This window comes from Colletotrichum orchidophilum, assembly GCF_001831195.1.
Source record: "Colletotrichum orchidophilum strain IMI 309357 chromosome Unknown Scaffold_165.1, whole genome shotgun sequence".
NCBI lineage: Eukaryota > Fungi > Ascomycota > Sordariomycetes > Glomerellales > Glomerellaceae > Colletotrichum > Colletotrichum orchidophilum.
This window is the reverse complement of record NW_019173121.1, coordinates 21,943-45,630: the sequence shown is the minus strand read 5'-3', so window position 1 is coordinate 45,630 and position 23,688 is coordinate 21,943. Positions and strand designations below refer to the sequence as shown.

The 23,688-nt window shown below is 50.7% G+C and overlaps 8 protein-coding genes across 8 annotated transcripts; 5 read left to right on the top strand and 3 right to left on the bottom strand.

Moving 5' to 3' along the window:
* Positions 1-938: 938 nt before the first annotated feature.
* On the top strand, positions 939-2,425 carry CORC01_12775 (dihydrolipoyllysine-residue acetyltransferase component- pyruvate dehydrogenase complex; the record flags this gene model as incomplete). Its single annotated transcript, XM_022624393.1, has 2 exons — positions 939-1,250; positions 1,364-2,425. 2 exons carry the CDS (start codon positions 939-941, stop codon positions 2,423-2,425), a joined length of 1,374 nt encoding a protein of 457 aa, XP_022469097.1.
* A 2,048-nt stretch (positions 2,426-4,473) lies between these two features.
* CORC01_12774 (fungal specific transcription factor) lies at positions 4,474-7,310 on the top strand (the record flags this gene model as incomplete). The annotated part of the gene is made up of 3 exons (XM_022624392.1): positions 4,474-5,316; positions 5,535-7,178; positions 7,242-7,310. 3 exons carry the CDS (start codon positions 4,474-4,476, stop codon positions 7,308-7,310), a joined length of 2,556 nt encoding a protein of 851 aa, XP_022469096.1.
* A 2,169-nt stretch (positions 7,311-9,479) lies between these two features.
* Positions 9,480-10,315, top strand: CORC01_12773 (nucleoside-diphosphate-sugar epimerase; the record flags this gene model as incomplete). The annotated part of the gene is made up of 2 exons (XM_022624391.1): positions 9,480-9,739; positions 9,808-10,315. 2 exons carry the CDS (start codon positions 9,480-9,482, stop codon positions 10,313-10,315), a joined length of 768 nt encoding a protein of 255 aa, XP_022469095.1.
* Positions 10,316-10,965: 650 nt separating this feature from the next.
* Positions 10,966-13,919, bottom strand: CORC01_12772 (uncharacterized protein; the record flags this gene model as incomplete). Its single annotated transcript, XM_022624390.1, has 10 exons — positions 10,966-11,091; positions 11,261-11,750; positions 12,473-12,892; positions 12,959-13,096; positions 13,170-13,207; positions 13,259-13,413; positions 13,484-13,525; positions 13,585-13,675; positions 13,743-13,775; positions 13,830-13,919. 10 exons carry the CDS (start codon positions 13,917-13,919, stop codon positions 10,966-10,968), a joined length of 1,623 nt encoding a protein of 540 aa, XP_022469094.1.
* Positions 13,920-14,548: 629 nt separating this feature from the next.
* Positions 14,549-16,035, bottom strand: CORC01_12771 (uncharacterized protein; the record flags this gene model as incomplete). Its single annotated transcript, XM_022624389.1, has 7 exons — positions 14,549-14,600; positions 14,658-15,077; positions 15,152-15,289; positions 15,358-15,550; positions 15,614-15,800; positions 15,866-15,898; positions 15,943-16,035. 7 exons carry the CDS (start codon positions 16,033-16,035, stop codon positions 14,549-14,551), a joined length of 1,116 nt encoding a protein of 371 aa, XP_022469093.1.
* A 2,143-nt stretch (positions 16,036-18,178) lies between these two features.
* On the bottom strand, positions 18,179-19,189 carry CORC01_12770 (uncharacterized protein; the record flags this gene model as incomplete). Its single annotated transcript, XM_022624388.1, has 3 exons — positions 18,179-18,275; positions 18,332-19,015; positions 19,071-19,189. 3 exons carry the CDS (start codon positions 19,187-19,189, stop codon positions 18,179-18,181), a joined length of 900 nt encoding a protein of 299 aa, XP_022469092.1.
* A 553-nt stretch (positions 19,190-19,742) lies between these two features.
* On the top strand, positions 19,743-20,757 carry CORC01_12769 (short-chain dehydrogenase; the record flags this gene model as incomplete). The annotated part of the gene is made up of 3 exons (XM_022624387.1): positions 19,743-19,806; positions 19,867-20,478; positions 20,540-20,757. The coding sequence occupies 3 exons, from the start codon at positions 19,743-19,745 to the stop codon at positions 20,755-20,757; spliced, it is 894 nt and encodes a 297-aa protein (XP_022469091.1).
* A 2,116-nt stretch (positions 20,758-22,873) lies between these two features.
* Positions 22,874-23,680, top strand: CORC01_12768 (calcineurin-like phosphoesterase; the record flags this gene model as incomplete). The annotated part of the gene is made up of 1 exon (XM_022624386.1): positions 22,874-23,680. One exon carries the CDS (start codon positions 22,874-22,876, stop codon positions 23,678-23,680), a length of 807 nt encoding a protein of 268 aa, XP_022469090.1.
* Positions 23,681-23,688: the final 8 nt, after the last annotated feature.

The window sequence follows — 23,688 nt, the reverse complement described above, 5'->3', positions numbered from 1 at the left end:
TTATGTCAGCAATTCGAGATGCACAGACCAGAGACAAGGTTTTCTAAGGTAGGAAGCTGAGGTAAGCCAAGTGCATCCGTGTTCTTCTTTTGGCCTTGCCTTTTTTTTTTTTTTTTTTTGGGTCTTTGTTTTTGGGGGTACCTTAGGTGGTAACGTGCCAGCGTCGCGTCTCTTATCTGCTATCGGTCGTCACGTGTGGGCCTGCGTTTAACTGCGGCCAATCGCCCAATGAATGGAGCACAATCACCGCAGTCCCGCACCTCTCTCAACATTGTCTGATCTCATTGGACAGGCGGTCCGTGGTGAGGTCCCTTATTTTCCCGGGCTATTCCCACTCCATCGGCTCAAGTCCGAAAAGTTCCTGAGGCCACTCGGTCTTAATCAAGACCGCCCAGCGACCAAGCGATTGCGGACCCTACTGGCCATTGGCGTTAAGCACCGGCCACAATTATCGGCGAAACCTGAGTAAGGTACCCTCTCAGGCTCTCCTACAGGGCACTGCGTGACTGCTGTCCAGGCCTCGCCCAGTGCACTCAGCGAGCCAACGTGCGCCTAACGGCCGTCCCTCCCTGCGGCGTATTTTGTAGGGACGCGCTAGCGCCCGATTCGGACTAGCACCCCAAGCTCCATCCAGCGACGGAGCTCAACGCAAAAAACTCCAGCCCCAAGGAAAGATTCCCGTCCGACAATCTCGAGCATCAACCTTCGCCGTCCCAGAATAATCCCGCGTCGTCTTTCTACTTCTCCCTCCCCCCCTTCTCCTCGTCTTGTGCAATCCGTCATTCAATTGCCCGTAGGCTTCAATTGTTCGACGTCGACGGTCCTCTTCGTCTAAAAGGATCATCCTCTTGAGCCGCTCCCCCCCCGATCCCGGTCCCGTTTCCCATCGCCAAATATCTCCCTGCTTTCGCGCCGCCTGCGAGAGCTATTTATTGACCATGATCTCCACGGTCCTGAGACGGACTGTTCGTCCGAATGCCCTCCTCCGCAGCAACCTCTCGTCCCAGATCCTGAGATGTTACGCTTCCTACCCCCCGCACACCATCATCAAGATGCCCGCCCTGTCGCCCACTATGACAGCGGGAAATATCGGATCTTGGCAGAAGAAGGCCGGTGACAGCATTGCACCCGGTGATGTCCTGGTCGAGATCGAGACGGACAAGGCCCAGATGGATTTTGAGTTCCAGGAGGAGGGTGTTATCGCCAAGCTCCTCAAGGAGTCCGGTGAGAAGGACATCCCCGTCGGTAACGTATGTCCAATTCCCCTCGTCGAGTCCGCCGGCGCATTTCACCATCATCCTCATCATCACCGCCGCTACCACCACCGCCATCATGTCCGCGCAAACTGACTCACCCTTCGCAGCCCATCGCCGTCCTCGTCGAGGAGGGCACCGATGTTAGCGCCTTCGAGGGCTTCTCCGCTGCCGACGCCGGTGGTGAGGCTGCCAAGCCCGCCCCCAAGGAGCAGCCCAAGCAGGAGTCCGAGTCCGCCCCTGCCCCTACCCCCGAACCCGAGAACTCCTCCGATGACTTCAACAAGCCCGCCGGCAAGCTCGAGAGCGCTCTCGACCGTGAAGCCAACGCGTCCTTCGGTGCTGTTCGCCTCGCCAAGGAGAAGGGCATCAACATCCGCGACGTCAAGGGATCCGGCAAGGGCGGTAAGATCACCGAGGAGGATGTCAAGAAGGCTGTCTCTTCCCCGGTCGTCGCTGCCCCCGGCGCTTCCTACGAGGACATCCCCATCAGCGGTATGCGCAAGACCATTGCCTCCCGCCTCCAGGAGTCCACTCAGAACAACCCCCACTTCTACGTCTCTTCCAGCATCTCCGTCAGCAAGCTCCTCAAGCTTCGCCAGGCCCTGAACGCCTCCTCCGACGGCAAGTACAAGCTGTCCGTCAACGACTTCCTCATCAAGGCCATTGGTGTCGCTTCCAAGAAGGTTCCCCAGGCCAACTCCAGCTGGCGCGGCGAGGTCATCCGCCAGCACAACACCGTCGACGTCTCCGTCGCCGTCTCCACCCCCACTGGCCTGATCACCCCCATTGTCACCGGTGTTGAGGCTCGTGGTCTCGAGGGTATCTCCACCGAGGTCAAGAAGCTCGCCAAGCTCGCCCGCGATGGTAAGCTCAAGCCCGAGCAGTACCAGGGCGGCTCCATCTCCATCTCCAACATGGGCATGAACGACGCCGTCGACAACTTCACCGCCGTTATCAACCCCCCTCAGTCTACTATCCTCGCCATCGGCACCACCAAGAAGGTCGCTGTCCCCGCTCTGTCTGAGGACGGCACCACCGGCGTCGAGTTCGATGACCAGATCACCATCACCGGCAGCTTCGACCACAAGGTCGTTGACGGTGCCATTGGTGCCGAGTTCCTTAGGGAGCTCAAGAAGGTCCTCGAGAACCCCCTCGAGCTCCTTCTGTAAGCAATACTTGCTGATGATGTTGTTGTCGTTGCGCGTGTGGAGGCAAAAGAGGCATGACGCAGTTTCGAAGGCGTATCCGGCGTGAGAATTATAGACATTCAGGCCAATGGATATGACCTGTGGCTTTTGCCAAAGGGAGAAAGCGGAGGGCAGAGAAAGACGGGCCGAAGCATACACCATCTGCTCGGCGGCGAACGAGGAACGAACCCCACCACAACCTACTTCCCGTGTACAATGATCTCCTGAACTAATGCTGCATCTCGGGTGCGGGAGAGGTTTCTGTCTTGTACATTTGGTCTCCTATTCCCATTTTACCTAGAAATCCAAGCAGTTACCGTTGAAGCTGAAACCGTCCCGACGTGTCCCTTTCATTTGTTCCACCTAAGCGTATGTGCGCGCGCACCGTGCCAGTCTGCCAGACCACCAGGAACGTGGCTTTTGGTACGCTAACTCCAATCGGTCCAATATTAGATGAAAGCATCGATCCAACCACTCAGGCGTGCCAGGGTGGCAGCATGGGTTGGCCAGAAGCAATTGACAGACAGAGTCAGAAGCAGACAGCACACAACAAGGCACGATCACATGCTGATCTGGTGCTTTGATAACACTGCCCTGACTTCTTTCCGTTACCCACTCCCTACAAGAATTCGTCAAATTTGGTGGCGTGGCTCCGATATAGGCCTCTACGGGTTGAAATTGAAGGGTCGGATCGAGAGTCGTGGGAGGATATAGATGATCCAGATTCCCCAACTCCTTGAATCGACTTGTCAACCCCATTCAATCGTCGATACTACTATTTTAGCAATGTGATCATGCACGTTAATCCGTTCATGATGATCCCGCTACCCATTTGGATACTATTCTTCTCGCATAGGGAAGAGAAGAATCCATGCAAATAGATAAGACTGGAATTCTTTTCTCATGATATGGATCGAATTTTCTTGAATGTTTTAAACATTGTCTACGAAATATTGTGGACTTTTCAAACAAGGACAGGAAGGAAGAAATCGGTGTTCTAATGGAAAACACATTCCTGAAGTTGGGATAAGACTCTCGAATGACTCCTTACAGCAGTCAACGTCTACCTTCATACGCCGATCGAGCATTGCTGTCTTTACACCTGTATATAAACTAAGACTTGGATTTTCTAATTAGTATCGGACCTCAAACTTCTTCGCTCTGATCGAAGTCGTCGACACAACCTATCCCAAAATTAATAGAGAATTCTCAATGGACAAGAGACAGAAAAAAAACTTTCTTCTGCCTTGATCTTTGGGGTCGTGGTTGTAATGAAGTTGGATTTGGAGATGTCCTGTTCCGCTACGACACAGAGAGTTGGAATAAATCGTACCAAATTTACCTCGATTATGCCTGCTCGGAATCAAGATGCTCAGCATCAAAGAGTGACGGAAGCAGCGACATAAACACGTGCCACCATATCCTGCAGTGGATGCAGTCTTTCGTCAACGACCACGTTGCAAACTGAATGAGCTGGTGTCTTTGCAGCTTTTATAGTGCCGTTGCTCCATTTAACCATGCTGATATTGCTGGGGTGCAAGAGTTGCGTGGATGTATTAGGCGCCACTCTCGGTGTTTTTCTTTGAATCCTCCTCGGAATATCGTGTAAGTCGGCGAATTCAAATGCAGCTCGGTGTTTTTGAGACCAGGGACTGGAGCCAATCAGACTGCTCTAAAGCTCGGCGTATGGCGGGCGAAATGGCCCATAAACGCAAGAATTCCGACGACATATCGGGGTTAAGCTCCGTCTTACTCACTTCATGATCGAGTTCGTCGTCTTCGACCCCTTTCACAGCGCAGATTTACCTCTTCATCTGATGATATTTCTGAATTTTGCTACCATTAAGACTTTAATACTATCAATTCTCGGACCAGGCAACAGCTTTTGATAAACTGGGACCAATTTGCTGGAGTGAAATTCGGACTCAGTTCAAAAAGCCGAGCATCCCTTCAGCTCGCCCAGCCCCATCCCACGATCACGTATCCTCACCTTCCCAACTCTCCAGCCAGATCCTGTAACACTACCCAATATGGTTGCGTCGAGAAGCCCGGACCAGCCGTCGGCTCAGAAGAAGCGGAGAAGACCTGCCCTGGCATGCGAACAATGCCGCCGTCGAAAAGTCCGCTGCGATAGAAACCTTCCCTGCAACACCTGCATCCGCTCCAAGCACGCCCTCTGCACATACACCTCGCAAACAAAGCCGGCACCCAGGAAGAGCCCCAAACATGGCGCTGAAGGTACCGAGGGCACCATTCACACGGCTCTCCGCCTGCCAGACCCCATTCTCCCGGCGTCTCAATCCCTGCGAACCATGAGACACCCAGTCACTTCCACTTCCTCTTCCGCCGCTTCAAGCACACCCCTTGCCGCCCACACACGGCTAGAGAACTTCAGGGATCCCGTCCACGGTTCTACCAACCCCAACGAGTCTGGTTTGGGGTTCCCCGAGCCAATCGCTCCGACTTCAAGGGCCCTGTCGGAGGCATCTCCCGCCACGCACGACGCCAGGAATCTCGATGGACACCCGCTCTTCACTTCGGACCCCAGCTCCGGGGAACACGCCGGGCCGGCAGACTTTGGACCCTGGCGGCCCGTCAACCCCACGCGACCTCCGGCGGCCGTCAGTGTGAGAGCGGAGACCGCCTCGACTCCCGGAAGCTGCCCCGGCTCCTCGTCGACGGTGAATTCTCTCGTCGATCGAGTGAAACAGCTCGAGCAGCAGTTGTCAGACCTGACTGTGAAATATGGAGCTCGAGAGGAAGATGTAACTCAGCCTGCTCCTGGTTTCCGAGAGGGGTTGAGATACAGCCGGGGTTGCGTCAGCAAGACTCGCTATTTTGGCCAGAGCCACTGGATGAACGCGGCCGATATGGTGAGTGGCAGCCTCCTTTTGTTTCACAGTCTCATCAAATACTATATACCATTCTCTGTCTTGACGTAACTACCTTTCTTTTTACTATCCTCCCATCTGCCTCTCCTTCTCCCTCCGACTCTCTTTCAGTCTTGGTGCCGGATTATCATCCAGCATATCAAGCCAAGCACTACCGTTGCCACATGAAATGGCATAGTTGACACGGACATGAATTCTAGTTGTATCGCCTCGTCAACTTTGCAAGAAAGTTTGAGAATCGTCGATCATCTGAGCTCTACATCGACCTAGAAAAGTGCAAAAAGCTGGGACGCATAATCAAAGCCCGCCGGACCCCCTCATTCAGCTCCATTTCAACCGGCAAGAGTATGCCCTCCAGAGAACTAGCTGATGCCCTCATCAACAACTACATCCGAACCTTTGAGTCCATCCACCGCATCATCCACGTCCCGACCTTCAAGGCGGACTACGAGAAGTACTGGGAGAACCCTTCCGAGGCGACCGACTCCTTCATCATCACCATGCAGCTGTGCATGGGCATCGGCGCCACCATGCACGACGAACGCTTCACCCTCCGATACTTGGCCATCCAGTGGTTCTGGGAGGCCATGTTCTGGCTCATTACGCCGTGTGAGAAGTCCAAGATGACCATCTCCGGGCTGCAGATCCGCTGCTTGATGCATTACCTACGACAAACGGCCAATATCGGCTGTGATCTCACTTGGATCAGCGCAGGCGCCCTCATTAGAACGGCCATGTACATGGGACTACACCGCGACCCCAAGTCGATCATCAAAATGTCTCCATACCGCGCTGAAATGCGTCGGAGGCTATGGGTCACGATCTTGGAGATAACCCTGCAAACGAGTATTGACTCTGGCGGTCCGCCTCTCATCTCAATGGACGATTTCGACACGGAAATACCTGCGAATCTTGACGACGAGCAACTCGTCGAAGACGGCGACTCAACCTTTCCCGTGCCCAGAGATCCGGGTACACATACGCAGATGACGGTCCCACTAGCAGTGTTCGAGACATTTGCAACACGGCTTGCCGTGACAAAGCGCGTCAACGAGTTTCGTTCAGACACAGTCTACGAAGAGACTCTACGGCATAGCAATGAACTCAGCAAATCACTCCAGAAGATGATGCAGCAGCTCAAGGCGCACCCGGCGGTGACCTCTTTCCAGCTTCGGTACGTCCAGTTCCTGAATTACCGACTCTTCTTCGCCCTCCATCACCAAATCGCCCCGCTGGCGCAGAGAAATCCGGTCTACTACTTCTCTCGCAAGATGGTCGTCGACACGGCGCTGCGGCTATGCGAGGTAGCCTTCCTCAGTCCCGATAAGTCCGGCACCGGCGCCACGGTGAAGCCCGCAACCCCTTCCGAGGTGGACTTCCACCGCCTGACGATCAACGGCGCCGGGTTCTACCGGTCTATCCCCTTCCAGGGCATCATGACGCTGGGGCTCGAGCTCATCAACACCAAGGAGGAGGAGGCCAGGAACGGGTACTCCGTGATCTACAGCGGCGCCGAGGACCAGTTGCGCAGCATCCTCAGCGCCGCCTACGACTGGTCGCGGGATCGGATCCTATCCGGGGAGACGAACATCAAGGGCCACGCGCTGAGCGTGTTGCTCATTGCTCATATTCATGGGTTGGAGCAGGGAGTTAGCGACGACAAGATTGAGGAGTTCTTTGAGGATGCGTGTAGGGAGCGGGTCAAGGAGTGCTATGATCTGCTCAAGGACTTGGCCGGAGGCGATTTGCTTGAGGAGGGGGTGAGTATGCCCGATGTCCACGATTTGGATATGGATTTTGAAGCCGGTGTCGACATGCTCGGAGACTGGGATTGGGGATCCATGGTAGGTGTTTTTTCCCGCAGGCCCGAAATTGTTTGGATGGATCTTTGTTCTAACTTGACTTAGGACAATAATGGGTTCGGGTTCAGTTCCATTATGAACTTCAACGCCATGCCGGAGATGTTCTCACAGTGAATGAGATGCATCGCTCACATCAATCTTGGCAGAGCCATCAAAAGCTTATTGAAGCCGCCATTGAAGCCACCGCCCGTCTCACAAGGGTGGATTCATCTGTATCTGTAATTTCGAAAATCTCTGTGTAAAGTTGCTCCTCTCCAAGGTAGTATATGAGAAGCCGGGCAGCAGAAGGAACATGTAGTTTCTCATCAATAGAATCTTCAGCCTTTTAAAATACAGATTGGAATTGAAACTGCATGTTCGTGCCAACCCTTTTAGATTTTCGACTAGACATTTGTCGGCCAGTAATGATAACATTGAGATCAAAGCAAGAAAGGTAGCAAGCCATTTACCTCATTTGCCCTAGGCATCGGCTAATGCTAATGCATTCGTTCAGACCAAGAACGTCCCCTTATCACCTATCATGTCGTTGAGATTTGAAGTAATGGTTCGTGGATAAAAGCGCTGCTATGCCGCCGAAGGTGTTCTACGTGATGCTTCTGCGCAACGAACCCGACTGGGCTGAGAGAACTCAATTGGCTATCCGATGTGCGGATTGGTTTCGTGGCATGGCATTGAGAGACGCAGATGAGTGCACGGCTTCTTCGACAAGCCTTCAAAAATACCCTGCGCAGCCAGTGTCCGAGTCTATAAGTGGGCTTTCGGCCAGAGAATTTTTGGTGATAATTGAAACCACCAGAATGGCTTGCTTGCGAGACAAATCGTCAAGACAAGACCTACCACGCTCGAAGGCGTCATTCGAAACACGGAACAATTCACCACCGCTGGACAAAGCATACACTGAACATGATCGCTATAAGACCGTAGGTTGTGAAAATGATCGAATGTGGCCATCGAACTCGGAAAGACAGATCGCCTATGTCGCACAGTAGCCAGCTAGCCACAGCTATCTTGGTCACCTCTGACAATGCCCAGAAGGAGAAAGCCCTACAGAAAAGCGCTGAGGCGAGAAAGAAACCGGATCACATCCTCGCCGAACCCCAAAGCACTCCATCAGCTTTATACGCGCCAGCGTTCTGCTGTGCAAGCTCAGAGTGGCCTCGCACTCAAGCCCTTATGGTCTGTCGATGCCACTCGCGGCTGGGAAGCGTATGAGACCTTTGGAGAGCGGTGGGAGACGAGATGCATGAACCTCAAGGTGCGTGTCAATGCCTTGTGACCCGCTAGTTGAAGCAAGGAAACCGTATGTGTAATGCCAAGAAGAATCAGCATAATCGAATTAGAAGGACGGCGATGCAGGAGGAGTCTCGGAAGAGGGACAGGGGCGACGGTCCTGATAGCACCGAGTATTATGAGCGGAAGAAGAGGTATACGAAAGGAGAGGGAGAGAGAGAGATCAGAAACACGAGATGTTATAGACCAGGGACTCTTGAAAAGCCTCTGACCAGCCCTCGCCTTGTCATGGTTCGACCTGGGCTCAACCAAGCGGAAGACCACCAAATTCCACTGTAAAAGTTGAAAACCCTGCGGCACAGAACTTCATTGTGGCTGTGGGTGAGAATTCCGCTGCGGAGATTCAGCAATCTCGGCGTTTGGCGGGTTTAATAGCGGGCGGGACTTCTCCTGCAATGTTTCCCCAGCCGTATGTCATTGCGATAGCACGCTGCAGCCTGGGCCCTGGGCAGTGGATGGTTGTCTTTACACAGCAAACCACTTTAGCTGACTTGAAGTTTACTTACTTGAAACCTGATGGTCAGATGAAGACCATACCTTCTCCAGGCTGGCAAGGACTTGAATGTGGCTGAGTGGAACAAGCTGCGTTGTGCAATAACCTCCCCTTAGGCAGACGGAAGCCCCGTCAACGGTCCACGAGTCTCGGAGCCGGTCCTTTTGAGTCTTACTGCCTCGATCCAGAGACGGCGATGCCCGCAGTACAGGCCCTTTGAGGTGGCGATAGTGCTAACTCCGGCGCTCCTCCTGCCAGCTGCTTACTCTGAATCGGCGCAAGGGTGGGTTCGTTGTCCGCATGGCGCGGCCGCGTCGCCCGCTCCGTTATGAATGACTGCGATTGAAAAGACGGCCAAGTCGCTGCTGACTTGACTGAGATAAATCTGGTATCATTAGATTCATTTCTTGACACTTTCATGTAACAAGACAGTATCATAATTGAAACAAAGCCTTCTTTTTCCATCCCAAAAGGACAACATAATCAACGACACTGCTACGATGCATCTCATCCTCACTGGAGCCACAGGCCTCGTCGGCTCAGGCGTTCTTGATGCCATGATCAAGATGAAGGACGTCACAAAGATCTCTGTACTTAGCCGGAAGCCAATCCCTATGGCCGAGAATGCCAAAGATCCCCGCATCAATGTCATCATCCACAAGGACTTTGGAAAGTACGATGCGGAAGTGCTCGACAAGCTCAAGGGCGCGAACGGTGCTGTCTGGGCCCTTGGTATCAGCCAGAACAAGGTCAGCAAAGAGTAAGCACGTCCACAACCACCCCATCCCATCCACGATCCTGCCAAAAAGTGCTCACACGAAAACCCAGGGAATACGTCAAAATCACAAAGGACTATACCTTGGAAGCGGCAAAAGCCTTTGCCAGCCTGCCGCCCGAAAACGAGCCCTTCCGCTTCATCTACGTCTCAGGCGAGGGCGCAACGCAGAAGCCGGGCCGCTTCAGCGCCATCTTCGCCCGGGTCAAAGGCGAGACTGAGACCCTTCTCTCCGAGATGCGTGCCGCGAACCCGCGCCTGCGCACCGAGTCTGTCCGCCCTGCTTTCGTAGATAAGGCCGGCCACGCGGCTGTCGAGGCCTACGCGCCGAACCCGGGCGCGTTGTACAACGCCATGAACACGCTCCTGGGCCCTGTGACGCGGACACTCGCGCCGTCCTTTGTCAGCCCGACGGATATCTTGGGCCAGTTCATGACAGAGATGGCGATGGGTAAGGTCGATGACGGGCTCGCGGCTGGGGGAAAGGGGATCATCACACTGAATGGTGGACTAAGGATCGTTGAGAATGTTGGGTTCAGAAGGTTGGCTGGTTTGCAGTGAAAATGTCCACGAGGCCGTCAGAGTACCAGCGCAGAGATGCAAAATCATTTCTAATTTTAGCGTCTTATTCTATGAGAGTCATCACCACATCACGCAAGATGAGCGGAACTGGACATACTGCTTCGGACTTGTCATCATCTTACAGTTTGAGACTAGGGCTGCATGATACTACTTGGGTTCACAAGATAGGGGTATATATAAGGTTTTCTGAGCTGGGATCGACATTCCGAATCCACTCATTCGATCCCGCAGGGATTGCCTGGCTCAATGGTCTAGTGGTATGATTCGCCCTTCGGGTTATCCAATCCTTGCGCTCAGCGTGAAATTGGGCGAGGTCTCGGGTTCGAATCCCGATTGAGCCCTATTCATTTTCTCTTTTGTATTTTGAATGGATTAATTGTCTTGTTTTGAAGCTTCTTTCTTTCTGCCTTGATTTCTGAACCGATAGATATCGATTCCTTTTTGCGGCGGCATGTTTGTTTCTATAAAGCTTCGGAGAGATAGATATACTCTCTATTTGGAGCATAAAGGCCACGCCTCTGACTAACATCAAAACATGCATTACCACCATTAAAAGAACAGGAGTGCGAACGTCGGATGTGCATACGTTGGTTGAATTTGGGTGCAAGCTGGATATCCGTCCAGCCTTTCTATCTGTCTATAATGGTGGTGTCTGCCAAATGAGCCGTCTCCAGCCGGCTGACTCCCACTTCGGCGTATGTGCTTGCTTGACACGCCCACTGAAGACGAACACCAGAACCTCGAGGCTCGGCCTCCTTTAGCCTTCATGTCATTTCTCATACATGTCCTGTATGCGTAATCCGTATCGTTGATCTTGACCTAGTAGACAGCGTATCATAGTCCTTGGCTTGCGTCGCTGCCGGATAGGCTATTGCATCATCGCCTGGTCTGCCCGGTTGTAAGGAGATGCAGTCTCCGTCAGACCATGTACGACGCATCGCTAGTATTTGTTCCATCCGAAAATGAATCCGTGGAAATGTCGCGGAAATCCTCGTCGTCCTCACATAGCGGAGCAGGAATGACGATTGTATAGTAAGCAGGAGGTGGGGCTTCCGCATCAAGTTCCAGAAGTCTCCTCGCCGTGGGATCTTCTGGCGTATACAGAGGCAACGGCTCTGTTGGGTTCTCTGGGTCGCTCAATCTTCTTCGGCGACCTCTAGTTGAGTATTGTTGTCCAGCGTCCTCGGTGTCGACAGAGACCAAGAACGCTGTGATTAGGTAGAAGGCAAAGAGTAAGAAAATGCCTGCAATCATGAGCAAGTATGCCATGTCCGTGACAAAGTCAACCTCCGTGGTGTTTTTGAAGATCTCGTCAACGGCCATGACTTTGTTGACGGTGATTTGGGGAATGTGGATCGCTCCGTAGAAGTCTTGTGGGATGTCCGGATTGAACATGTTGACGTTCTCGTTGTATCTGATTGTTCTTGTTACTAGGTAGAGTTGATAGGGTCAAGCCTGGTGACACGATTATCGGGTGTACGGCGTTGCAATTGGTGGTGTTGCATTGATCGGTCACAGACCAGAAAGATTTATGTTTCTTGTCGGCAGGATTATGAGAACCGGTTGCAAGATTTTCTGTCTTTGGGGAGTATGAGAGTATATATATGCGTTTTTCTGGATTCATCTCCGACCGGGATATTTTGAGTTTACGGTGAAGCTTGCTGCCAAACATGACAGCTCAAAGCGGTTCCAACTACCTTGATATCTCGAGGCTCAGTACCATGGCTCTCAAAGATACCGGGGTACAGAAGTCTTGGTGCGCAATAGCCTTTACTCCCCTTGACAATGGTCAAGCTCGACTTTGGTTTCTCGACACCTTGAAGGTGAGGGCACTGTGACCCATTTACGATGCAGCATCGTTCGATGACCGATAGGAATACCCCGATGTATGAGACCATAGTTTCTTGACCGGATGAACATAACAATCAAAAATTCCAGTCGATTTCCATTCTTGAGTGCCATCATAGCCAAGCAAGACATCTACAGTGAGTGGGATGCCATTATCGTTTGGCAGAGTGTACATGGCCTCAATATTGTCTTCCTTCGGTCCCCTCCATCCCTGGCTTTCTTCCATGGATGTTATAACTGGCAGTGGATGTTAGCTGGTCCCAAGTTGAAGGATAGTCTCTTACTTACACTGTCCAGTAACCATGAATAGATCTGTCTCTCAAATCCTTCCGGACGTCAATCAAGAAGGCCTGTACCTCTTCCTTCGTCCAGTTGTGAATCCGAGTAAAAGCGGCCATCGTGAAACCCTCAACACCGGTAGACATATTCTCGTGGTTCCATAACCCAAGTTCTTTATACTTGGGGTCCCTAGCCCATGGGTTTGACGGCCATTTGTCGCTGTGTATCGCCACATCAACGAACCCGACCTCTTTCATCATCTCTGCGAGAGGGGCGATATGCTGATAGGGCCGTCCAAATTTGATGGATGCATCATAGATCAGATCGACACATTTGGAGACAGCGTGGTCTGGCTTGAGTGTACCGTCGTCGGACTTGACGAACACATCGTACTCTTGCAGCTCGAGGAAACCACCGTCTTCAAGGTTGCTGAAATCATGAGTCAACGACTATAGATGAGACGCAGGGGTATGCTCATCAATAATGCAATCTTACTCAAAACATTTCTTCAAGTAGACCTTCCAATCAGTGATTGAAGAGTTCATTGTCCGGGTGTGGATGTAATCGAACGGCTGCGAGTATACCCATGGTTCCTCTAGGTCATCAATCTCAAACTTGACATTGGGAGGGATGCTTTGAACTGTTAGAGCCCTGGAATTGTATGCAAAAAGAATTTGGGTGGTGATTGGGTTCGCGCAAAACTCACAACTCTGGCATAGATGGAGAAAGGTCGATGCCGAGGACCTGTTTTCACTGTCAGCATTGCACCGTGAAACGCAACGAAACTGCAGATACCTCAGCTTCAGGGTGCTCCTCTCCAAACTCTATTGCCCAGATTCCAGTGCCAGTGCCGACATCAAGAACCCTCTTCGCTTTTGAATCAGGGCTGTTAGGCGGGGCAAGACCCAACTTATTGCCTAGGGTCAGGAGGAAGAGGTTGTGCTGCAAGTCTGACCCACATATCAGTGTGTGTAGTCCCATGCAAGTTTATGATGGAAGAGTCCCAACGGGAAGACTTACCAAGTCTGTCAGATTCCAATGCATCGTTCGGAATGTGGTATTCTGCACCCACTGCGTTAGGTATGCTCTGAAATACGCTGTGTCATTGGTTCAAAGCTCACGGCCGTCTTTGTATTTATGGTACGTCCGGCCATTTTCCAGCCGATAACCGAGAATGGAGGATGTGACACTGGTGCTCGACGAGGCGATGCTCTGAGCTTGACCCATTAGCTAGAGGACAACGTCTGTGGACAAATTGAGCACATTGACTCCGACTTACCTCCCCGAGATCCGACGCGCTGTCATCAGAGGCCTTCTCTGTGTCAATGATTGATAACTAAACGAGGTAATGTGTCTTCTACTGTACATCTTGAGGAGCGATGTGAATCGGGCCGTTGACTGTGGTCAGGTTGGTGCTGGCAGCAGGGGCTGCACTTGAAGTATTGTTGTCGGACATGTTCGGAAATACAACGACCACAAAGGCGTCAAAAGTTTGTGTTTTGAGTGCGAAGCTAGAGTTCCGAGAGCTTCGTTATTCGGAGAGCAGCTCCTGAACGTCAAGTGAGTGTGAAAACGAGAAGATATCAACAATTAAATTTCTCAGAAGCGTTCTCACGGAGCAACAGCCATTTTCATTTTACCCCTCTCCTTGGCTGGAGACGTGTATGCAGGTTGGCGGCGAAGATACTATTCACAGCGTATGCAGTGTCCGTAACATGGAACCAACGCGCGTACCAGGACGAATCGGTTAAGCAAAATGAAACGTGGAGCCCGTACGATAACATGATGCAGGGTACAGCTATGAACATGCATTGCATGGTTGGTAATGACGAGAAGCATTGCCGATGACAGGAGGAAAACGCGGCTTTGGAATGGTCTTTGATGCCCATCCCCAAATTGTGACGGGGCCGCAAGTCAAGGTTGTGCTCAAACATGGCAACCCACAACCATCCCGTAAATCATTAGAGCTGGTTCTTAGTAGTCAGTCACTGCTTTATTCAAGGACCATTATTTGAAAACCTGAGGCGTTGCAATCAAGGTCAATTGCAGGCTAGTAGAGTGGCTTTACCCGAACGTAAAGAAATCTCAGGTGGATTCTCCCTCGTCTTCCCCCGGCTTTCTCCCAAACACAGAATAGCTAGCTCACGATGTCAGTTTTGATTCGCGTGTTGCCCGATGGGGCAAAAAAACTCACATTGGCCAGTACGCATGGACATTCCTATCTCGCAAGTCTTTTTGTACGTCGATGAGAAACACCTGGACTTCTTCCTTGGTCCAATGATGTGCCCTTGTTAGGGGGGCCATGGTAAAACCCTCGAATCCATTGCGAAAGTTTTCGTTGTTCCAGATTCCCAATTCCTTGTATTTGGGATCCTTGGGCCAGGAGTTAGAAGGCCACTTGAAGACATGCATCTCTACGTCGACGAAGCCGACCTCCTCCATCACCTTGACAAGAGGGGGGATCTCTTGATACGGGCGTCCCATCATGACTGATGCGTCGTACATGAGGTCTAGACACTTCGCCAGGGCACTGTCTGGCTTCAAGGTCTTGTCATCAGATTTTGGGAATAGGTCGGGTTCTTGAATTTCGAAATAACCGCCAGGAGTTAGATGCCTAACAAATATTACTTGGTGGCTCTAGCAGGAACATAATCATTGGCTTCGAATATTATTGGAATTTTGACATACCGGAAGGCTTGCTTGAGGAAAAGCTTCCAGTCATTGATGGCCGAGTTCATCATGCGACTGTGGATATAGTCGAAGGGTTGGCTGAAGGTCCACTCTTCTTCCAGATCGTCGATCTCGAATTTGACATTGGGGGGAACACTTGTGACAATGAATTAGCGCTAAGGGTTCTTCGAATGAGAAAGGAACAGTACGAAAGCGCAACTCACAATTCAGGCATTGACGGCGAAAGATCAACGCCAAGTACCTCGGAGTCTTCGTGGTCTTCGCCATAGTCAATTGCCCAAATACCAGTGCCCGTCCCGATATCGAGCACCCGTTTAGCCTTCGAATCTTTGGCATTTGGTGGCGCAAGGCCCAGGGCATTGTCAAAGGTCAACAAGAACAGATTGTGCTGGAGGTCTACTTCAAATATCAACACACGCCCAGATTCTATGGCTACCTTAATTAGAAGCGAAAACGAACCTAGTCGATCTTGTTCTTTCTCGTCGTTGGGTAAGCTGTATTCTGTCGAACTTGAGAATCTAATGCTAACGATCATCAGGTCCAATTTGAACTCACTGCCATCCTTATACTTGTGGTAAGTTCGGCCATTCTCGAGTCGATAATCGAGAATAGAGCTTGAAACACTCGTGCTTGAAGAAGCAATGCTCTGAGCGATTTGGTCAGCTCTATTTCCGGACGCAAAAGTAGTGGCTGGACCAAGCGTCTGCTCACCTCTCCAAGCTCCGATGAGCTATCATTCGTCACCTGTAATATTTAGCTTTGTCAGAATTCAAGTGTAATTCTCATACATCGTCGGCAATTAGAGCAATCGCATTATTGGCTTGGCCTGTGGGCTCGACATTTCCCATGTCTTGGGCAGCAGAGGAGTTGGTTGCAAACATGGCCGGGAAATGCCTCTAGGAAGCCTTTTGATGGACTTGCCCCGGACGATTTCCAAAACTAAGATTTGCGAATGTGGTGCTTGAGAAAAGAAGAAATGCCAAACGAAAGCATTTTAATGCTCCCAAGATGCGGTACTATTGCTGTGTGCTTCAAGCTACCCCTCTCCTTGGCCGGAGACAACGATTATGCGGGATCACGGCGAAGATGCTCTTTGCAGCGAGGAAACGTCTAGAAAAAGAAAACAACGCGCGTATCAGAACGAAGTAGTCGGATGTAATGGATCTCGTACGATAACGGCATGCAGTTGGTTGTTACGAACATGCACGGCGTGGTTGGCTGTGAATGGTGGCTACCCCTTTGGGTCACGTCTTCCGGAGAATGAGCGACAATTTCCAGCTGCAGCTGTTTGTTTGCTCGGTTCTTGTTTGCCGACTTGGCAGGTTGCCTTGCGGATAACGCGGTTGCCCTTGGATGTGACATGGTGAGGTTGAATGACAGGGTCGGAACCTTTTACCGAAGTAGCCACAATCGCGAGTTCATCGAGACTCGAAGACTGATGATACCTCAAACGATCGGAGGTCACAGGTGGCAGACAGCACGCCCATTTCAGGTGGATGTAAGCTACAGCATGTAAAGGAATGGCAGAGAAAATTTGGCGAACATGACAGAGTGGAAACGCAGTGAATCGCAAAGGGGCCTGACGTCTGGTATATCAAGGTGACATGCCAGCGACTCACGGTTAATTGTTGTCCAAACGTGCTACTTTTAACGTTTACCGTCAACGAACTCGTCCGATGGGGTAGAACAACGGGGCAACTTCGATCAATCATCTCAAGGACATGCTTCTTGAGTTCGACTAAGCTGAAGAAGTGCCAGAGTAGCAGCCCTTCATCCTAGACTGTCGACAATGGTTATTTGAGAACCAATCTGGTCAATCACGGCTGATGCTTTCAATCGGTCAGATTAAGTATCCTCAAAGAACTGATGGCATCTACCCCCGGTGGTCTACTACGGCCTCGGAATTCCCTGGGCGGCCTTTCCTCCTAGGTATAGTTTTCATCGAGAATCGGGAGGAATTGAAGTTCCATGCCGTCGGCTGTTACAACCGAACTGGTGATACCGTCACAAGGTCAATTGGAACAGGTCTCTCAACCGTATAGGGCGGAGTACGCCGCAGAGAGATTTGCCGAAAGGACACATCCAATTAGAGAATGGCACACCCTTTGAGCACATGAAACTTCCGAAAGATTTCAAGTAAGAACCTAATTGGACCATGCAAGAAGAGATCGAGAAGGAGAAGCACTGAAGTAGGGATTTCTCACCCCTGACCAGAAGCTGAACGGCGACTGAAGCATCTAGACCTAGAAACCGTTCTATACAGACGCATCTTGTAGAATTCATAGATCAAAGAGATAAAAATCAAGAGTCAAATTTGTTTTGATTCTTCGGGGCCAACAATGACAATTTTGTCTCATCATTTGGCTCGGTCTAAAGCCCTGCTGAGCCTCGGTACAGCAGTCACCAATACTTCATCCTGAGCTGGACCTTGCCTATGCTGAACTTACTTAAGGGCTGCTTTCACCATATAATGATAACTTGGAGGAGCCAAAGCCAAGGGCAGCGGTTTTGTACGCTCATGGGCCTCGACAATGTCCAGCACCATCTTCGTCGCGGTGTCTAGTGTATGCTGGGAGCACTCCTCCTGCCTATGGAATAACTCATTATCGGTAACTTGCTTCCATTCGGGTTGTTGGAATGGATGCGAGTATAGCTTGAACAAGCCCCTTTATTGGTTCAGCGGTGGTAATAGCGAACCGGAATAGAACCTTGCTCACCTAAGGCATATCGCAATGGCCTCGCATTGAAAGCTGCCTTTAGTGTCGCATTCTTGTAAAAGTAAATAAAGAAATTCTTGTAGCATGCCGTGAAGGGCTTCAATCGACGTGAAATGTCTACCAGAATCTGAAATTCCAGGACAAGAGGGAAACTGGTCTATGAGCCAAACTGCCTGAACGGATCGACCGAGCGCTCCGGGATTCAAGGATGTGAAATCAGATACCGCAGTGTTACTGTATGAAGTAGACCCAAGATGAAAACCATAACAGTCTGTTGGCAATTCCGTATCTGCAGCAGGCATGGCACTCAGTAGGGGTTGATCTTGTACACCAATTTCGTAAAAGAACAGTCTGGGGCGGAGTATTCCGATGTCAGCGATAACATGCCGGCGAAAGCGAGAGAACTAGCTCGAGTCTATGCAGATGGGGCTATTACCTTTCGCATATTACGATTGCCCACCAGGTATTGGTGGCTTCTATTGTCGGGGAGTCATATTCTAGCTCATGTGAATTCTTGTCAGAGAGTATATGATTGGTCTCCTTGAACTGCTGAGATATTCGGCGGTTGTTGAGATGGATTCGCAAGCGATAAGCCATGCGGATGCAAGTTGCTACGGTTGTGAATGCCTCTTCAGGCTGACCTTCTGCGTACTCATAGATAGCTGAAAGAAGATAGGCCTGAATGAGCTGGGTTGTAGGAGGGAACGCAGTTTGGATCTGAGCAAGAAGAGATTTGGTGGCGGAGTAGAGTGAGTGTCTTGCAGGTGGCGGTTTCATCTCGATGCGGTTGCTGAGTCTAGGAGATGAGGCTACTAGAGATAAGCTTAAAACAAGTGCGGAAAAGCCGGCGGAGGGGGTTGTTCTGGTCGCTGTGAAATCATCGTGAAATTGACGCCGGGAGATGAAAGGCAAATGGCGATGAAGACCTTGAAAATAAGAGGAGGTGACTTCGTCCACGAAAAAGCCCATCTCGCGGATGGCACGATGAACTTCGAGATGCACAGCGACTTCCGATCCCAATGGCTTTAATGCTGCCACGTACTTGTCAGGGCCTAGGAGGCCCCCGCTACGGTATCGGTCAAAAGCATCATGTCCCAGTTCTTGCACTGAATCGGTGTTGCGGTATCGGCATTTCAAGCCTTTTCTGTGATAGCACGGTTAGGAGACGAAATGGTAGTAATGAGCCGGTGTTATCATACTTGGTGCAATAGCCGCAAAGAGGTAGCTGTTTATCACATCTCTTCTTGCGAGCTTTGCAGGTTACACAGACCTGAGCGGCGTGGATGACTTCGCAGCGGCCGTTGGCGGCCGACGACATGGCTGAGTTCAAAGTAAAGATCGACAACTACGATAAGGCAGCACGGAGAGTTCATACAGAGGCAGAAGTAAGTCATCAATCACCATGAAGCATTGCGATGTCGAGGTGGAGCGCCGCCGAAAGGTTATCTCGTCGTAGGCGGAGCGCCGCCCGACACCCGCTAGATTTGATTTGTAAACCATCCTGACCACCGATCATCACCGTCATCTTTCCTGTCGGCCGCCGTCGGGACTTGCAGCCGCCGCTAAGCTGCTCTCGTAAGACAACATCGGAGCTTATTATTGGCTGCGGAAGGTTATGACATATGTTAGTACAGACACGGCCCGTTGTCTCTTTGTCTTTGGATTTCAAGTTGCAACCCAGTTCGAGGCACGGATGTGTCTGCAGGAGCTGCCTATATGCGGACGCCACATTTGTTGCCCGGACATTGGCGCGGGGGCTGGGGTATATATGATGGAGAAGTCCGACACCAACACGGGGACCATCGCCCGGCCATGTTCATCAAATCCAATTGCCATCTTTCAAACACTGCAGCTTAGAAGAAGACGTGAATATGGATTCAAACGCAATTTTCAGAGTCAATGGCATGGTAGCCGTGATCACCGGCGGTGGATCGGGTATGTATCCTCCATCATCGTGTCCATGAGTATCAAACTAATGCTCAAACCACCACCTAGGCATCGGTCTCACGATGGCCAGAGCCCTAGTTTCTCAAGGTGCCGCCAAGGTCTACATCCTTGGACGCCGTCTTGAGGTACTCGAGACCGCAGCCAAAGAGCATCCAAACTTGATCCCCCATAAGTGCGATGTCACTTCAAAGGAAGACCTCCAATCCATTGTCGACCGAATCACCAAGGAAGTTGGTTACGTCAACCTCGTCATTGCAAACTCGGGCATCCTTGGACCTTCTGTACGCTTCAACCCTGCGCATTCTGTATCGGAACTGCGCAAGATCCTCTTTGACGACTTCTCCATGGCAGAGATGACGGAAGTTTTGAACGTCAATATCACAGCTGCTTTCTTCACGATGTCAGCCTTCCTCGAGCTCCTTGATGCCGGTAATAAGAACGCTCTCAAGGGCGGTTTCGGTAAGCCGGACCAGGAAGGCAGCGACGTTCTCGCCATTCAGAGTCAAGTCATCTTCACGAGCAGTATTTCCGCTTTCAGTCGACATTTCTCTTCGACGCCTCCTTACTTGGCTAGCAAGACTGCCATCATGCAGCTCACCAAGCAGGCCAGCAGCCAATTGGCTAGACACGGCATTCGTGTGAACGGGATTGCCCCTGGGTGTAAGTGCCGCCGTTGAAATGATTCATCTCATGTATACATGGACTAAAATGCTCTTCCCAGTATTCCCCTCGGAAATTGCCGCTGGGCTGATTGGTGATCGCAAGCCAGAGAATGAATCGCCTGATGATCCAAAGTTCATTCCTGCACGAAGATTTGGCGGCGATGAGGAGATGACTGGAGCTATTATTTACCTCACCAGTCGTTCCGGAAGCTATTCCAATGGCTCAATCATAGTCATGGATGGCGGCCGGTTGAGTGCCATGGCTAGTTCCTGCTAAAAGTAGAACTCGGTACCGGACAAATTCGGTCATCAATCGACAGAAACCTGCTGCTTTGTGCGATTAAATCGCCGGGTGAAGGACACATTGAATAGAGCGCATGAAATATTTGAGAATAAACATGGGTATTCTGATGTTTGATGGCATTCAAAGTGCAGTGACTCAGACCTGGATGTCGAAGTTGCCGCAAGCCACATCGTGGAAAGGTGACCAAGCATCGACTTTGCCGAGAAAGTGAACTCAGTCAGTCATCCAGGTCGTTTGCAGATCCGGCCTGCCCGAGACTGTGGGATTCTAGAGCGTTGCCTCGAACTTCAAAACAAAAAGACTACCAAAGCGGTTGTTCTCTTCAAACTTCATTGCGTCGTAGTCTCGAGAGTACTGCAGAAACGATGAATATGTACACGTACTGGAAGAAGGCTGGTCCAACGAGCCTCAACGATCAACAGTAGCAGTAGCAACATTCATTCCAGGTAAGCAGTATTATCTATACGGGACGATGGAGCTACGAGAAAAGAGCCGGCCTCCGTCGCTGACAACTTATAAAGGCATTGTTTCGAGCAAGGATTTACCTATTCGCGAGTCCCTGCTGCTGGCCAGCATATAGTTGCGACCAAAGTACCCACTGAAAACTGAAAGAGTCGAGAGTACTTCCATCGCAAGTTATTCCCGGCTTACCGAGGTAACCTGTATGTGCCCATGAGAAAGTTTTGGACGGCATAAAACTTTATTACTCACAAGCATTCACTGTCCGCTGGCGCACAACTACATGGAACACCAGAGCCATTGCCGGTTTAATCATGTCCTGCCCCATTTCCGACACTCGGAGAGGAACTCGTTGGCCAGTTTCGTCGACAGCGCGAGGCAGATAAGAACGACGTTTCCAGCCAGTGAATGGGAAGTTAGACAAGAAGGGAGCCTTTACTCTCTCTCGGTATTGATCAGCATTTATACTACCTGAGGTATGGAAACATGAATCCAGCATTCGACACAGTCACTGACAACCAACTACGTTGGAGTTTCCGTACCAAATACCTTGTGGCCAAGATTGCAAAGCTCCGAAGGGTTTGCCCGGTGCAAGCCACAGGCTTCAGGTTTTCTTTCCGAGATAAAAGACGCGTTAGCTCTGATTATCTCGTACATAGTCCGTATGTAACTGCACTGGGTGTTGACATATTACAATCGCGCCATAACCATCTTTTTAAGGCGCAAAACGGTAGCAGAGGGTGGAATTAATGAGGAGAATCCGTGTCTTGCTTGTCAGGCAATAACGTACGTTGTGACCATGTCGGATTGGAAGCCTAATTCGACCTCGAGTCAGCTCAAGCGCAGGAACCATCTGAGGGCCTCTATATCGGCTTTCAACTGACGGTCTAACCTCCGGTTCGAACCTCTCTTTTTCACTTCACGCAGAGATCAATATGCAGTTAATTGACTCTTCGTCACCACGGTTCGATCGAACAAATACCCTGTGATACGGAAACCAACATACCAGGATAGTCGATGCTTATATCCCGGAGGATCAGTGGCCAAATATGTTGTTGCCAATGCAAGCTTTTGTACACAGATTGGATGAGTCCCACAAGTACGACAGGATCTATAAGATCAATGAGTTGTAGTCGAATTGATTCCGAACCTCATTAACCTCATTTTTTTACCATTGTTTTGGAGTCAACGAAGGCACATGGAAAGGGTTGTTGTGTATGGAAATAGTTGCGTATAAAGAAGAAAATTTTGACGAGAACCATGGATTTTCTAACGCAATGTGATGTGAAGTTGATCCACTGATTGATGGCACTGTCCTCCCTAGAACGTTCACGATGGGTTGGAACAGACGACATAAGGTTTAACTCAGATCTGGACGTGTCAAGGAAAAAACTTTCGACGAAGGTGGATTGAATTTGCCCTCCGGGTATCGTTGACTCACAGGCGCAGTGCCTCAAAATGGCAACTGTAGGAAACCTTGGTGATTTTGCCATGCCAGTACAACACAGCAGTCGGAAATGGGTTCATATGGTGTGATAAGTTCAGTAGCTCGGAGCAACTGCTTCAGTCTCATGGAACTTTGGATCGCATGCAAAGAACTAGCAGTAAACCCCCAATATCACCCACAAAAATGGCATCCTTCCAGATTGTATCGGATTTACACTTGGAGCATCACAGTTACTTGAACTATAGCATTGCACCGGCAGCACCATATCTTGCATTGATAGGAGATATTGGATGCGTCAAAGACCACGGCTACATTGAATTTCTCAGAAATCTGCTCAATCAGTTTCGCGTTGTCTTCCATGTGCTCGGGAACCACGAGCCTTATGGCTCCAGTTGGGATGACGCGTGGGAGACGCTGACCAATTTTGAAACAGCGAATCGAGACGAACGCAACAAGAATTCTCAAAGCTCCACTGGGGAATATGTTTTACTGTATCAGCGAGAATACCAAATCCCCGAAAGCAACATAACGGTTCTTGGATGCACACTCTTCTCGAACATCCCATTCTCGAAGATGACCCCATTCAGCAACGGCCTCAACGACTTTCGCGAAATCGATGGCTGGACGGTCGAAGAGCATTATCAACGACACAAAGAAGACCTACAATGGTTGAACGCTCAAGTCAGCTGTATAGCAGCCGAGACCGATCGCAAGATTGTCATTTTCACGCACTACAGCCCTACCGAAGATACTCGCACAGTCGACCCATGCCATACTCAGAGCAACGTCAAATCTGGTTTCCAAACGGACTTGCGTGGTCAAGCCTGTTGGAAGAGTCCCAGTGTCAAGTTGTGGGCGTTTGGCCATACACATTACAACTGCGATTTTGTCGACGAGACGACAGGCAAGAGGCTGTATACCAACCAGAAGGGCTACTCACAAGAGCACTCGAAGGGTTTCAGAGAAGGGGACGTGGTTCACATTGACTGACATACGGA